Source organism: Neopsephotus bourkii, unplaced genomic scaffold (genome assembly GCF_033783945.1).
Source record: "Neopsephotus bourkii isolate Nb327-2 ecotype Australia unplaced genomic scaffold, CSIRO-AGI_Nbou_v1 NB_272, whole genome shotgun sequence".
Taxonomy (NCBI): Eukaryota; Metazoa; Chordata; class Aves; order Psittaciformes; family Psittacidae; genus Neopsephotus; species Neopsephotus bourkii.
This window is the reverse complement of record NW_026900781.1, coordinates 677,536-694,210: the sequence shown is the minus strand read 5'-3', so window position 1 is coordinate 694,210 and position 16,675 is coordinate 677,536. Positions and strand designations below refer to the sequence as shown.

The 16,675-nt window shown below is 39.1% G+C and overlaps 1 protein-coding gene across 3 annotated transcripts in view; it reads left to right on the top strand.

Annotated features, from left to right (window-relative positions):
• The first annotated feature begins 4,705 nt into the window (after positions 1-4,705).
• SLC9A3 (solute carrier family 9 member A3) overlaps positions 4,706-16,675 on the top strand; it is a 53,787-nt gene continuing 41,817 nt past the window's right edge. For all 3 annotated transcript variants that reach the window (XM_061346310.1, XM_061346312.1, XM_061346311.1), the window contains exon 1: positions 4,706-5,843. In XM_061346310.1, the coding sequence (XP_061202294.1) occupies positions 5,648-5,843 (196 nt within the window). In that variant the 5' untranslated portion in view covers positions 4,706-5,647. The remainder of the gene's footprint in view (positions 5,844-16,675) is intronic.

Genomic DNA, 16,675 nt, shown 5'->3' with positions numbered 1-16,675 from the left:
ACAAAAGACACATATGAAAAGGAAGGACAGGTAGAGACCAGGAGAATAGAGAAATAGAATAAAAGTGGAATGCCAAAAGCATAGAAATGTGAACACTACACCCAGAGGGAAAGTCATGGAAGATGTAGGCTGTCACAGATTAAAATCTCTGAGGTCATCTTTGTCTAGTAGCAAACCCAGAGGAGTCCTAATATAGAATAGAAGACTTTTGATTGAAATTTGAACTTAAAGAAGGAGGACTTTTCATGTACATGCCATTTTATAGAAGTTCATTGGTTTCTGAACACAATATGATAAAAAGTACTAGGTATCTGGTGCTACCTAAGAACTTTCTCTGTCCCATTCCCTTTTCACTGCTCGTTACACTGAGAGTTCACTGATACAATCCCACATGGAGGGAGTCATCCTTGACTGACATATTAGATGGGGCTAATGTTTGCCACTTGTACCCTCCCACTCCTACAAGATTAGTTGCTAATCTAATATAAATGGGGGGTGTCATTTAAAATGATAGTAGAAACAACAACAAAACAGAAAAATCTCACAACATGAAATGTCTGCAATTTTAAAAAAGATGTGAGACCAAAAATGAAAAAACCTTTCTACTTACTCTCCTTATATTCAGACACATATTGAAATGAATAATGAAAATACAGCTAATTTCCTCTGCCACCTACTTCCCAGCCAAATCCATTTTCACCTGCCTCTCTGATTCATTTGTCCTCACCCTGGTATTCGTTTCATTCACTTAAACTGGTAGTAATGTGTGTGAGCTGAATAATAGAATCATAGAATCAACTAGGTTGGAACAGACCTTTAAGATCATTAAGTCCAACCATTACCCCAGGACTGCCAAGACCACCAGTAAACCATGTGACTGAGGGGGCTTCACCTACGTGTTTTCTGAACACTTGCAGGGATGGTGACTCCACCACTTCCCTTGACAGCCTGTTCCAGTGCCTGATCACCCTCCCTGTGAAGAACTTTTTTCCTAATAGCCAAACTAAATCTCCCCTGGTACAACTTGAGGCCATTACTTCTTGTCCTATTGCTTGTTATTTGGAAGAAGAGACCAACCCCCACCTCACCACAACCTCCTTTCAGCAGCTGTAGACATCAATAAGGTCCTCCCTGAGCCTTTTCTTCTCCAGACTAAATAAGCCTAGTTCCCTCACCCATTCCTCATAAGACTCATTCCTCGGACCCTTCACCAGCTTTATTGCCCTTTTCTGGACCTGTTCCAGCACCTCAATGTCTTTGAAGTGAGGTGTCTTTACAATGTCTTGTAGTGAGGGTCCCAGAACTGAACACAGTATTCAGGATGTGGCCTCACCAGCAACAAGTACAGAGGGATGATCACTTCCCTGGCCCTGCTCACCACACTACTTCTGATGAAGGCCAGGATGCTGTTGGCCTTCTTGGCTGCCTGAGCAAAAGCATGCTAATGTTCAGCTGTCAATCAGCACCCCCAGGTCCTTTTCTGCTAAGCAACTTTCTAGCCACCCTTTCCCAAATCAGGAGCTTTGAATGAGGTTGTTGTGGCCCAAATGCAGGACCTGGCACTTTGCCTTGTTTAACCTGAATTAATTAATTACATTGATTTAATATATTGCTTCTCAACAATTTCAGAGTTCATCAAGCTGTAATATAATGCTCTGCTACATTACTCAGTCCATCAATATTTGCCCTACTCCTTGCAGCATAAACTTTAACAAACTGCACTGATTTCACTTGTAGAAATGCTGGCAAAATGTCAGCTGTTGAATCAACTCAATTCGCTATAAATTCATATGTTTCTGCATCCATCTGCATATCAAACACATTAATTTTCACCAAATCAAACAGTTATATTGGTACAATGCCTTTCACAACAATTACTGTTCTATGTAACTGTGCATAGAGTTGGAATTATGGCATGAAAATAAATGCTGAAATTATATTCCTTTCAAAATCTTACTTTAACCTGCTTATGCACTTAATAGACATGAATATAAAAGAGTGCATTTCCCTAGGACAGACAGGAATGATAAGAGATTCATGATGGTTTATGTTACATCAGGAAGTTTTTCACAGTACATTTGCCATTTCTTCACTACTTGGATTTATTTATTTTGTTTATGAAAGTTCTGAACTCCACAGGAATGTGCTTCTTACTTTCACCTCAGCTTAAACAGATTTGTTGTAAATGCCAATATTGAAAGTTAATTGTATTTCTACCTCTAAGTTAGTACAACTGAAGTACTGTGTGTGCTTTCCAGGGCACACTAATATAATTTTGAAGAGTTCAGTTTATCTACTGGGATTGTCTTTTATCTGAGATTTAAAAAAATCCCCAAGAAGTAATCTTTACAGGAAACAGATCATGTGAAGGGTGTGTTAGATACTACTAATTCTCTTCTCTAAACAACTATTTACACAACATTTCCAGAAATTACAATGCTTGATTTTTTCCAGTTATAAAAAAAAAAAAAAAAAAAAAGAAATACACACAAAACATAAACGTTCAGGACACAAAGCATTATTTTACAGTAAGTGGAAATCTTCCTTGTGTGATCTTTCTGAAGAGTCGGGAAATATCAGCTGTTGTGTGATATGATATCTTTATTACAAACTTAGAACTCAAGATAATGCTTCTGTTACTGATAGAGAATGAGGTCATAGGAAACTACATAAGGAATTCCGTGAAGAACCTTGAAGAAAATGGAATCTATTAATAAATACATAAACTCAAATTTATTACTGTACACCTAAATGATTTGTACATAAGTTCTCACATATTCAGAGGTCTGCTGGTTTAGCATGTATTCATGTACCTACAGGAGATTTATGAGTTCCAGTTCCTTCCTCTGTCCTCTCTGTGTCATGCTAACATATTAAAGAATTGCACAAGAATTCCCTGATATGTACTGTCATTTGATATCCAGCCTACTTTAAAAAATCCATCAGCAGTCAGAAGATAGGACAAATGTCACAGATAGATACAGCTTGAACCATTAACTTGTTACTGTTAAACAAAAACACAGTGTTGCCATTTTAGCAATGTTGTAAACATTTCTTTGAGAAGATTTTTTGACAAGCAAGAATATGTACTTTTGTAGCAGTTTGCACCAAGGTCTTAAAAAATCCTTACAAATTCTAAAATTCTCACATTCCTTTAAGGTAGATTGCTAGTCATTACACTTTCAACTGAGGAGCATATTTACATTATCTTTTCTGTGCTAAGATGGTACTTCCAACATTTTTTGTTTGCTAATATGGGTTTATCTCCACCACCAAACTCAAATTGTCATGTAACTTGGTTGCTGATGTCACTATTGTCATGAGTAGAACACTACCTGAAGGTAATCAGAGGCATGATCTTGGCTGCAGCTCCTTCAAGTGAAGTGTAAGCCTTTGCTTATCTGAGAAAAGATTCACTGGAGAAGGCTTTCTCATTTTTCTAGCACAGCTGCATGCATTCTTGATCTAGGATATGTTTGTTTTAACAGCACGGCTCCCTTCAACACTATCAATAGTAAGGTTTATTTCTAACCCAGTCATCATTTTGTGGAATTAGATTTGAGAAGAAACACATATATAACATGGGATACTGTGTCACCCTTTCATCAGCTGCACCTGAAATATTTGTGATGTGATGGTACATGGAATAAATTGTGAAAAAAGGTTGTGATAAGTTGTGATAAAACTAGTGCTGACAGTTTATCTCTATTAAAGCTAATTGTTCTCCTAATATCAGCAAATGGATCATTAGCAGCTAGAAGCTACTACTATCCAAAGAGCTCAGCAACAGGTTACACAGATGATGAGCAGGTACTTACTTCCAAAAACAAAGGAAAAAAAAAAAACAGATAAAAAGAATATAGATAGGATTTTGGTTCTTAGACACTGAAATATTCTTCAAGTTTTTGTCCACAACATTTACCATATGAAATGGTACCAAAGAAAATATTTTACTGTCTATCATGCTTCCTAAAGTTTTGCAAATTCCATCTTCGAATTAGCTCCTAGTTTAAAAATTCCTGCATAATTTCTTTGCCCTTAAGTAATGAGGAAGTAGGGGAAAGAAAAAAAAAATAAATTAAAAACCTGTTTGATTGTCCAGCACAAGGCCTGAACTTGCTTTGAGGTGATGATAACTGAATCTCTAGTGCATTAACTCAAGAGAACTTTGCTCCTTAGCTTAGTTCCTTAGCTAAATAAGATTATTACATGATAATGATAGACACCCTTTGTAACAACGATATTTCTTGCAAATTCATTGTTTTTATTAACCAGTTAATTGATTTATAGAGTGTCTGTGCAGGTCACTTAAACTTTGAAAAAGTATTTAGCTGTTTCCCAGGTGATTGAAATAATCAAAATAATTTCATGATTTTCCAAACATTTTAAGGGAGAGCTTTAAAAATTTTGAACTTTTGATAGAACTATCATGTGAGTTATATAAAAAGATGGGATTTTTTCCCCAGAAAGTCACAGAAACTGTGGGTTGCACATGTGGCCAGCTGGATTGCTTCAGAGCAACAGAAGATAGAAGTTGCTGCTAACTGTGGTGCGTAAAGGTGCACTGAGGTCGGTTTACTGGGAGCATGCTCCCTGCCTTTTTTAAGCACCGTGATTAGCATGGGTCCACCTGCCTACAATACACAACATAGACCATCCAGGATATCAGGTAAATGTTATTAGCACGAAAGGAGGAAAGTGAGAATCTTCCAAAAGCTTTCACGTTGTTAACAGTAAAAATAAGCCAGGTAGTGTTTTTAATATAGCACATCTTTACAAACAGCTGCAAGAAAACCTAAGTGGAAAGCTAAACCTTGCCTCGTGGTGTCACTTCCCTGAGCACCGTGGGAAGAGCTGCTCTCTGCTGGACAGAAGAAAAAGCTGGCTTGGGAAATCTGCTGTTTCTTCGGTGTACTAGATCCTAAAGTGATTTGAAGTTGAAAAGCAGAAAAGAGTGCATTTCCTTCGTGCTAACCGGCTAGGACAGTGGATCTGAAAGAAGAAGGCTGACCCACTGGGCTGCGCATTCAAAGCGCTCAGACGCAGACTTGTGGATCTGCTCATCTGCCTCCGACCTAAGCGCGTACCGCCGGGTCCACCCTAGCCATGCCCGCTGGAGCACCTCTGCTTTGGCTCCCGAGCACCGAAAGCTCAAAGCCACTTCTTTCCAACCCCCATGTGCCCACAGCCGAGCCGAGACGGTAGACACAGCCCACAGCCTGCTGTCATCCCCTCAGTGGAACGGAGCTCCCCTGCTGATCCCGAGCGGTGCTCAGTCAGGACATCGCTGTCTCCCCACTGCAGGCTCCGCGGGAGCGGCAGGAAAGCTCCGCCTCCGGCCGTTCGGGAACAGCCTGATAAAGGCAGGTGCGGGCAAGCAGCAGGACCCTAGGTAGAAGCATCTGCCTATGCAGAGAGACCCTGACCCGTCCTTGGCCACCCCATGCAAAGCAGCACCTGAGCCAGCCGGTGCGGCCGTGCCGACGGTGGCGGGACAGGACCCTCTCTGCCTCCTGCACCCGTGTCCCGCGGTCCACAGTCTTCGGTCGCTTCTCTGCGAAGGGACAAGGACCTCGCCCCCAAGGACCTCCGAAGAGGCGGGATTTCTCAGGGAAGGGGAAGCAGGATTTTGTTGTGCGGCTTGGAGATGAGGCAGCTATCTGGAGTGGGGCTCCTCCTGGGGCTGATGGCTCTCCCAGTGGCGCTGGGACAGAGAAGCTCGGGAAGCCCTATAAATAGCAACCAGTCTCAAAGCTTTGCCATCGTCTCTTTCAAATGGGATCACGTCAAGGACCCTTATGTCATTACACTCTGGATACTCGTGGCCAGCCTGGCCAAAATCGGTGAGTAGAGTTACATATTAGTACGTGTTCTTTCCCTTCCCCCTTTCCCTTCTCCCACCCAACGTAAATGAAGAAAGCTTATTATAAGTCCACTGACCCATTTTCAGTGGGTTTACTGTACTCTGTCCTGATTTCATAATATTGTCCTACACAGTGCTCAGCAGTGTGATCATCTTCTGTCCCAGTGGGTTACTTAGTTCGTTTTCAGTGCCCAGGACTGTGGTTGTGGCTTCCACACCTGACTCCTTGAAACCTTGCATTACTGTTGCTCCTGGGGAAAACTTCTTAACAGCAGTGAAACAGAAATTATTGCTTATGCAACGCCTATTCCAATTTATGATATACTAGTGTCTTGATTATGACTGGTTGCTATATTAGCTAGCACTATCAAAAATGGACCCTGTGAACTACACATATGAACTTAGTCTTCTCCATCTGCAGTGCATTGCTTAATTACTGTAAGAGTGTGGTTTACAGAGAAAGGTGATGTGTATTATTAGACCTTCTGATGCAGCTGAAAAAATACAATCTTTAGAGCACACAGAATTTTCTTCAAGAAATTGATCAGTGAAAAACAGGGACTTAGTCCAACTTCAGTGTAGTTTAAGTGCATTCATATGAATGCTCTAATTGTTATGTTCTGATCAGTGTGGCTTTTCTAAAATCAATCATTAATAATGCTGCTGAGCTAGAAGAGTCACTGTTTAATTGGAATATATTTATTATCTTGATGCTATGGTTTTCAGTCCGTTTACAGTTGGATCTAAAAACAGACCTCCAGTTTTGGCTGACACTCAAAGTGTCATTTTCAATTTTCAGTAAATCACCTCTAAAATCAGTCTCAGCTCAGAAGGTATGATCAGCTGAAAATCCTAATAATACTTTTCTGTACTTGTACCATTAATACTCATTTGGGATACCAGAATCGCATTCCATGGATTTTTCATGTCACAGAGAGAATGGAAGATGTAAAAAGGTGTGCTTAGGTATGGTCTGTCTAGAGCATAAACACAGAAAAGCTTATGTGGAAAAATGCTGTTTCCAAATAAAATATTTTAAAAATAGGGAGAAAGTTATCTAGAAGCGATACTGTCAAGCATATTTCTGCAATACCTGCATCTTGGGTTTCACTTGCTTAACCATATATATAAAAATATCTGAATCAATGTTGGACTACATCTTTCAAATAGTTTGTATTCAGATGGTTGCTGCATTACCTCTATTACATGAAAACATAGTTTTGTCTTAGTTGACTTTTATTGAGGGTTATATCAAGTAGAAAGCTGGGGAAACCACATAGGGAAAAAACAATGACGACCCTGAGTCTTTACAAAATTGTGTTAACTAAAATAATATACAGGTGACTTATTTGAAATACTCTTCTAAATAAGTATTTGCCCTTTGTGTTATTAAGGCTTTGCTGTTTTGTACATGTGCCACAGTTGTATAGAGTAACATTATTGCTGCACAGTCATATCAGTGCTGTCTTAGAAATCCTGTGAAGCTATCAGGACAGTTAGATTGTCGTATACTTAAGTTTAAATGGCCTGGATTAAGATTACTTGGGTTAAGATGGGCCAATCTACTGTGAAGTCCTCATCATAAACTCTTGATAAAACACTTATTGCTCTTGGAGTTTAGGAGCTGAATGTTGCTGGTTCTGCACTTCTTTCACAGCTGCACAGAGCGTGTCACTTACTAGTAGATAGTATCTATCAACTCCATAATTTTTCTTCCCCAAAGCTGTCAAGCTTTGCTCTTTTCTGTCTTCACATTTGTAATTGCAATCCTATACTACTCTGGACATTGTCTCTGAAGAAGCAACAGGCAACTGCTGTATTCCACTTAGAGACAATGAATGCTCCTGCTTTCCCCACTGGTCAGAAATAAAATACAGAAAAGCAGAAATGTATACTCACTGTTCATCAGCTTATTAATGAAGAAAGCATGAAGGTGTTTATATAAATCAATGAGAGGGGGAAAGGGGGGGGGAAGCCCAGTTTGTCAGCCTTCTATCTGCCTTTGTATGTCTGTGGTTCTGGAAAGTAGATCAGAAATTTATCAGATTTTGAAGGCCAAAAATCCTATGCCAGTTCAAAGACATTTTATACAGTAAAAAAGCAGTCAGAAAAGAACTGAGGAAGAAAATCTAGAACATCTGCCATTGTATCTCTTGCTTGCTTTACTACCTAAAGGAGGCCAAAGGTAGAGTCAAAATGCTGGTGTGTCTTTTGCTGGGGAGGCAGTGTTCCTACCCATAAAAACTCACTTTTCCATGGTTACAGACTGGGAGAGCTATTTTCCTGGTGGATGATAGGGTAATGCATCAGCAAAGGGTGTTCTAGGAATTGCAATTGGTAGCTGGGGATGAAAGATGTATGAGACTATTTTTCCTTCTCTTGCATTAGAATAACTTCAGGGTTTTGTGGGGGTTTTGTTTTGGTTGGTTGGTTTGGTTTTGTTGTTTGTTTCTGGTTTGGTTTGGGGTTGTTTTGTCTGGTTTTTGTTGTTCTTGTTTGTTGTGTTTTGTTTTGTTTTTTTTTAAGTTTCAGTTTATGATGTATATGGCTTGTAGAAACATGCACATAGTAGAAGGTTCTTGTGGATTTTTTGTGACTTGATGTTCATGTTGTGTACATTCAGAATGTAAAGTGGTGATGACAAGGCATTCAGCAACATGAACTATTGCATGTAAAATCTCAGAAGCATCCCAAATACATGAAGAAGTGCCTAATGTTTTAGGGTTTGTGGGAAAGAAGCTGCTTTTTTTATTTTTGTGTGTGTGAAGAATACCCGCATCTCTTGGGCAAGTCTAAGTATTGCTGCAAATGAAACTGGAAGAAGAGTCTTTGAACAGTTTGCTTTCATACACTATATAAGTTAACATGTCTTTGTCTACTATGGAACTTCCAGTGCATGTCAGTGTACTGTTTTACATACTATAATTGATTTGACCTTCTTCATTTGAGATGTTCTACCTCTTTATTCTAAGGTACACAATGTTCCACTTTGGCTAATGATCTTTATTTCCTTTATTGATAGGCTCTCTTATCACTTCAAGTGAGTATCCTTATAGGATAAGGCCAATAAACTACTTACATGTGTAAAGCTAAGACAGAAAAACATCTTATCTAAATGAAGAAGGTACATGAAGTACAGCTGAGAACCCTCCCAGTGGGCTTCAGGTCTCTACTTTCTGGCACCTTAGTTCTCCAGATGAAGAGAGCAATATCAATGAAAAAAAATCCCCAAATACACACGTGTGTATATATAGTTACAGACTAGGGCACTGACAAAGAATGTAATATTTTTAAACAACATACTTGCAGAATAGAGTTCTGATTTAAGATTAAAGACACATGCACATTCTCCAGCCCTGCACATGCTTTCTGTGTTCATTTTATCATGTGTTCTTCTCCTTTCTATGTCTTTAAGAGATCACATCTTGAAAATAACTTTTGAATAAACAGATATGTAGAAGACACAAACAGTAGTAAGGAAGCCTGATACAGGGAAAAAAAATAAGTAACAACAAACCAAAACCAAAGAAGCAGGAGGGAGATCAGAAAACAACTGCGGAAACAAGTAGAAGGAAAGGAATAACCAGCTCAGGAGCTAAAAATGGGCAAGAGAAGAAATAAACTCTGAATATTGTATACATTTTTTTTTCTGAGGATATTTCCTGATTTCAATTTAAAAATAAAACAACCAACAAAAAAAAAAAAAAAAACAAGTATGCTTTTTAGTTAGGCTGTATGCACTGCATGCTTCTGTACTTGTTCATAATCTTAGGAGTCAGAGAGAGATTGTATTTCTATTTTCATTGGAGGTTATGTTGCGAAACTGGTAAAATTCCTACTGGTGGCTTAAATCCTTTTGTGGATTTCTTCCTTCTTCAGATGGACAGTTAATTTTTGGCATAAAATAAAATAAAATAAACCACAAAAAACCTTAAAAGCAGTCTTTCTGCTTCTAACCCCCTGAAATTGCTCAGTGTGGAACAGATAAGCAACTGTAAGAAAGAGGGGGAGAGTGAGTGACTAGGAACAGGAATGAGGAACAGTACATAACCTTTTAATTATCTGTGATTCAAACTTCATGCCAGCCATTTTCGTTGGTATAGCTTATGCTGAGCCCAAGAATGCCACAAAAGCTTTTTTTCTTTTCTATTTTTTCTTTACATCTAAAGGCTTTTATATTAGAGATTTAAAAATGGGAGTGAAATTTGAATCCAGGACAGCTGATAAAACTTTCTTCTCTCTTCAGAAATGCCACAATACTTTGCAGGAGGGAGAAGAAGTGATTCAATAACAAGGAAGAAACATTTAGGAGAAGGATGGTCTAGTGATATCTCAAAGATACTGTGTCAGATGGACTTACTGAGTCCATCAGCTCCTGAGACCCCAGGAGGACATGAGAACTGGGGTGTAAAACGCTCTGTATCTCTAAGTTTACAGAGATATGGGTTCCTGCAAATTGTGCCTGTTCAGGCCCCTTCATATTGTCTTAGAGCACTCTGAGAAAGGAGTTCTTCAGAGAAATTTGTTAACACAATTGCTGTTGAGAATTTTAAGCATTTTAGGGATGGGCTAGGGAAGGAACTGTGAAATGCAGGTCTAGCAACCCATCCAATTTAGACTCCTGGGGCAATATTTTCTTTGAAGAAATCAATACCCCACCCTCCAAAGCAAACTGTCAAAACAAAAGCCTATTTGAACCCCAAGTTTTTCCTCCTGGCATTTTAGCACTAGTCATGTCAGTTACTTAGAGAAAGTGATTTACTGTATTGTTTTAATCAAAAGGGGGCAAAAAAGTGAGAATAGATCTTCAGTAAATAAATCTTTGAGAAGAAATGTTGAAGGATGCTTAGCAGAAGTTTATTGGAAGTATTTAACTTAAATGGAGTCAGAGGACACCACCAGGCCCTGCAAAGGTTAAACTAGCAGCTTTGCCATGATTGTAGTGCTTGTTAAAAGCTGCTTTCATTAGCAGGTGATAATATGAAAAAGAACTTTGCATTGTGACTAGGAAGTCTGGCCTTGGTTATCTCCCCCCATATCCTCCTAAACAAGATAACAAGAAAAAAAAACCTTTTATTTTTGTTGTGAACTTAGTAGAAGCTGGAACAGGTTGACATAGTTACAACAGAGGCATATGCATTTCCTTCATGAATATAGTGTTTTATTAGCTATCTTAAAAACATATATTAGGAATGCTATAAATCTGTGCTGGCAACCATGTTGTATAACTGGGGTGTCTTCATTTTAGTAAGACCCTGTATTTCCTCTTGCAAAGTGCTGTTTATAATACCTGTGAGCTAGGAATGTTTAGTACTGTAAAAATCTCTGCCTTGGAACTAGCTTTTGTATGCAACATTTTACGGAGCTGAAAAGAACATGTCCAACCTAGAATAATAGCTTTGCTTTTACAGTCCTAGGAACTGTATAACCTGTATTTTTCTTAAATGGATGCCTATTTCCACGTTTCATTGCCATTTTACTCTTGCAGCCTTACTTATTCTTTTCCTGTCCTTCCTGCCCCCTTGAAACACACATTTATCTTCTTCCCCCTCCCCCTCCAGGTCTTGCAAGTCTCAAGTCTTAATTATTTAGAGTAGGGAAGAAGATATCAGGACAGTATAATTTGACAAGATTCAGATTACATCCCCTGACGAATAGCAAATGTACAATGGCAACTTGTGTGAATTACATAAGAAAACAATGGCATGTTGAGAATGGCCCTGAATTGAATACAGTTCAGGCATGCATACCTAAGAAAGGATCTCTGCCATCAATTACTTTCAGGCACCTGTGTGCAAAGTGCTTGGTGTTCTCTGTAGAACAATGGAATCCTTTTAATACTGCAGTCTTAGGACTGTTGAAACCGTTGATTTACTGTCTTCAGAGCTAAAGCCACTTATTACTAAGAGTGATCTACAAACCCTCCAAGTGACTGTAAATATCCCGTGGTAATGCAGCAGACCACAGGTCTACAAGTAGCAAGTGCAAGCAGCAAATCCTTTCAGATGTACACAGGCTCTCCAAGTGAAAGGCTTTGTGAGGTCCTCTTTGTTTTTGTGGAGCTTTGTGTGTTAGAGATGTTTAGCAGGGATGCTGGTATGAGAAATCACTTTGACCTGGCAGTAAGAAAGCTGCTTTTCCAGTTGTTTTGACTCATACCTCCAGAAATTTATCAAAAGTCAGCGAGTTTCACCACCATTTTTCTTAAACGTTTTGAATTCAAATACAAAATTTCTTTTCCCCATACTTACCATGTTCTAATTGTTCTGAAGCATCGCGGTAATGGATTACTGAGGTTTACTGTACCTTCTATATGGCTTATTCTATCCCAAGATGATGTGTTGAGTCTGAAGGCATAGAAGAGTATTTCTAATCTTTTTTGCTTTTTCAGGGAATTCTCTCTGATTTTTCTCATCTTTCTGCATTGGTTTACTGCAGAAAAAATGTCCTGAACAATTAGGGGCTCTAATTATTCTCCAACCTGCTAATAAGTGGCACCCATTTAAAATTATAGACCACTGAAACAGTCTTGGTAAACTGCAGAGCGTGGCCTGTTGACTGTGTTCTAATATTTTGATTTCTTTTGTAGAACAGCTTACACAGTATTTACCCCTATGGCAGGAGTTACTTGATACCCAACTGGCTGTTAAGTAAAGCACTGTAAAGTCATAGATACTGAAACTACTGGCTGACAATGAAGAGCCAACCGAGATGGAATACAAGACCTAAAGTGGAAACACTTTTAATTAAGGGACAAATATTTAATGTTTATTCATGGGAAAAGAAAATTGAAAGATATTCTAAAAGGCCTTTGCAAAAGCAGGGTTTTGAAGTAGATATGGACAGTTTTCTCCTTCCTCAACTGAAAATGGAAGTCTGAATTCATTAATGTGTGCCTAGATGAATTTTGCTTTTATCGTTTGAAAGAAAAAAATGCTTCAGCCTCTTGTCAATCCCAAATGTTAAGATAGCAGTAGTTTCACACCAAGAAGGAAAATTAGTAGATTGTATACCACTTTTCAGAAACATTTAGTTATTATTTTCTCTGCTTCAAGTACAGTTCCTTGAAACGGGAAAGTAGAAGCTTTATGGATTCATTCATTTCCAAAAGTTGGGCTTTGAGGAAAAAATTAAATATTCAAAAACCTTTCTAGGTCTTGAGCCAGTAAGATTTCATAATGAAAATCTCCCAGGTGCAAACAGATTGCAAACTGATGGAGGGAGTTGTCTAAATACGAAACTGATTTTCTGTTAACTATTTTGCCATAGTTAAAACATTCTAACTCATTTATCAAAATGAATATTTTTACATTGGTTTGGTGGTATAATAGTATTCCAGGAACTAGATGGCATAGATTGTTTGCTTTATGTTACTGTAAGTATCAGTAGTAATAGTTGTACTGGAGGTACGTTGCTATGTGATTATATAATAAAACTAAATATAGTTGTAGTATGGAGTTCTTACAATGCTCCTACTCCAGAGAAATAGTAGTAATGATGTCTATAATGATGTAGATTTTTCAGTCCTTGACAGCTTAGACGTGTATTTAACAAATTCATTTGATAAATGTCATTTAGGGGTTTAAGTGCAGTATTCATGCCACAGTGAATAAAGTGTTTGAATGCTTGCTGTTCTGTTCTAATGCATAATATAGAGCTTGAACTGCTATGGGATTTAGGTTGAATTCAGTTGCTAGATTTTCCACTGAAATATCTCTGGTCCTTGGCTATTCCATCCTACTTAATTCTGGTGATGTCTTTGGGATGGTAGTGAACTGGGAAAAGTAATCTTTCAGATTGGATCAGTCAGTGATAAGTGGCTGTGTTTAAGGCTGAAGTCAGTGATACAGTGTTCCTGTGGTGTAACTGTCTCTGAAGCTGACGACTAGGGAGAAAGAACACAGGAGCACACACATAGTGTCCTGTAACACAGGCATCAGTTTGGAATTTTGCTGGACATGGGACTTCCTATGGCCTTTACAGAATCATAGAACACAGAATGGCTGAGATTGGAAGGGACCTCTAAAAATCATCAGGTGCTAAACCAGAGCAACCTACAGCTGGTTGCCCAGGATCATGTCCAGACAACTTTTGAATATCTCCAAGGATGGAGACTCTACAATCCTTCGAGGCAACTTGTGCCAATGCTCTGCACCTTCACAGTGAAAAAGTGTTTCCTGATGTTCAGAAGGAACTTCCTGTGTTTCAGTTTGTGGCCACTGCCTCTTGTCCTGTTACTGTGTATCACAGAAAAGAATCTGGCTCTGTCACCTTTGCATATTCCCATCAGGTGTTTACATATGTGGATGAAATCCCTCCCCCTGCCCTTGAGCCTTCTCTCCTGCAGGTTAAACAGCCTCAGATCTTTCAGCCTTTTCTTGTATGTGAGATGCTCCAATTCCCCAATTCTTTTCCTGGACCTTTGTTGGACTCTGTCCAGTATGTCTGTCTCTCTGGTATTGAGGAGCCCAGAACTCAATGCAGGCCTTGCCAGTGCTGAATAGAGGGGAAGGGGCACCTACCTTAGCCTGCTTGGCAATACTTAGCCTACTGCAGCTCAGGATACCAGTAGCCACCTTTGCTACAAGGGCACATCACTGGCTATGTATACTGGGTGGTTACTGGAACCCTTAAGATCTTTTGTGCCAGACACCTTTCCTGCTGGGTGCCCCCACCCCCAGCATATCCCTGGTGCCCAGGGTTGTTCCTTGCTAAACTCCCCAATGTTCCTGTCAACCCATTTCTCCAACATTTTGGGGTTCCTCTGGTTAGCATCACAACCCTCTGCCTATTAGCCGCTCATCCCAACTTTGCACTATCAGCAAACTTGCTGAGGGTACACTCTGCCCCATCATTCAGATAATCAATGAAGATGCTGAACAGGCCTAGATCCAGGACTGACCTCTGGGGTAGACCACTAGTTACAAGTTTCCAATTTGATTTTGCATCACTGGTCACTACCCTCAGGGACCAGCCATTCAGAGTTTCAGTCCACCTCATTGTCTACTCATCCAGCCCCTACAGAAACAGAATTGGGGACTATGAGGTTCTTAAGGGAAACATTGTCAAAGGCCTTACTGAAGGCTTGGCACTAGCCATTTTTCTGTCTTCATCTATCAGGCCTGTCATTTAATAATGCAAGTTAACCAGGTGGGTCAAGCATGACTTCTCTTTGTGGAGCCATGCTGACTAATCCAGAGGAATTTCTTGTCCTTGATGTGCCTGGAAATTTTTTCCAGAATTCGTTGTTCTATCAATTAGACAGGCAGATCCTGGTGTTTGGATTAGCAGTGTTCGTATGTGGATGGACCTTTACCCAGGTTTATCCACCTGGTCAAAGAAAGCAACATTTCTCCATGCAGTTTTGATGGAATCAGTATACTTTGATTAGCTGGAGCAAAACTGCATGCTAAGATACAGAGGAGAAGGGAATATATGGTGGCTATATGAATCCTAGAATGGTGGGTTGGAAGGGACCTTAAAATCCATCTAGTTCCAACCCCCTGCCATGAGCAGGGATACCTTCCCATCTTCCACTAGACCAGGTTGCTCCAAACCCCATCCAGACTGGCCCTGAACCCTTCCAGGGATGAATCATTCACAGCTTCTCTCAGCAACTTGTGCCAGTGCATCACCACCTTCATGCTGAAGATTTTTTTCCTCGTATCTGATCTGAACCTCTCCTCTTTCAGTTTAAAGCCATTCCCCCTTGTTCTACCACTACATGCCCTTGTAAGAAGTTCCTCTCCTGCCTTGGGTTCCCTATTTCTAATTGGTTTTTTCTCAAGAACATGGCCTTCTGTGATCTTTAAAAAAGAACTCCCAAACAAAACAAAAAGATAAAAACCCAAACCAAGCAAGCAAAACCCGCCACCGAGCTATCATTACAGTTCTTTACTACAGGAAGCATCAAGAAATTTCTTAGACCATGATAGTTATTGCCTTGGTGGTATCCTACTGCTTCCTTAAATGATTCTCATTTGTCTCTTATTTTAATTTAACTTCATGAAGACCGTACAAGCTGAGTAGGACAACATTTTGACTATTGAACTGGTATTTTGTTAAGATACATTATTGAAGTGTAGATGAAGATATTTTGAGCTCAGTTATGTGTTTAAATTAGTTGCCATGGAAGATAGTGGAGGAAAGTGCATTCTCTTTCTGAGTGGAAATATTGCATAAATACTGTGATTATTTTCATGTTTCTTTAACATTTCCTACTGTAGATGTCATGTGGAAAAGAAATCATATTTTTATAGCCAGTCAATGAATTAGAGTGCACAATCTTTCTAGTGTAACAAGCTGAGTCAGACAGTCTACATTTAAAAAAGAAAAAAGAAATTTCTTGTAGATCAATGCACTGATCAATAACGAAAAAAAGTAGGATAGAAAGTACTATCAGAAAGGGCAGTACAGAAGCTACAGATGAGACTGCATAAAATGATGTAATTAGATTATGAGGGAAAAATAAAAAGAGCACAAAGTACTTACATATTTTTGTTGTGTCTAAATTAAATTATTAAATCCTTAATTTGTTGGCTTTTTATCATAAAGAAGATGAACATTTGACAGGCATGTGAGGTTTTCTGTTAACATAACTTCTATTCATTGAAAGCATTTTGTCATAAAATACTGTCTGACAGGTTCTATCACTGCATCCATTATTCAGAATCTCTTATAATGAATTAGCAAGATAAGATTTTTTAGACATTGCTCTATAGAACTTCAAGAGGATAGCTTTTTCTCTTGGGCAATCTGTCCTCAGGAAGACTCATCCAGTGGTTCTATATTTTGTTCTGTGGAATACAGTGT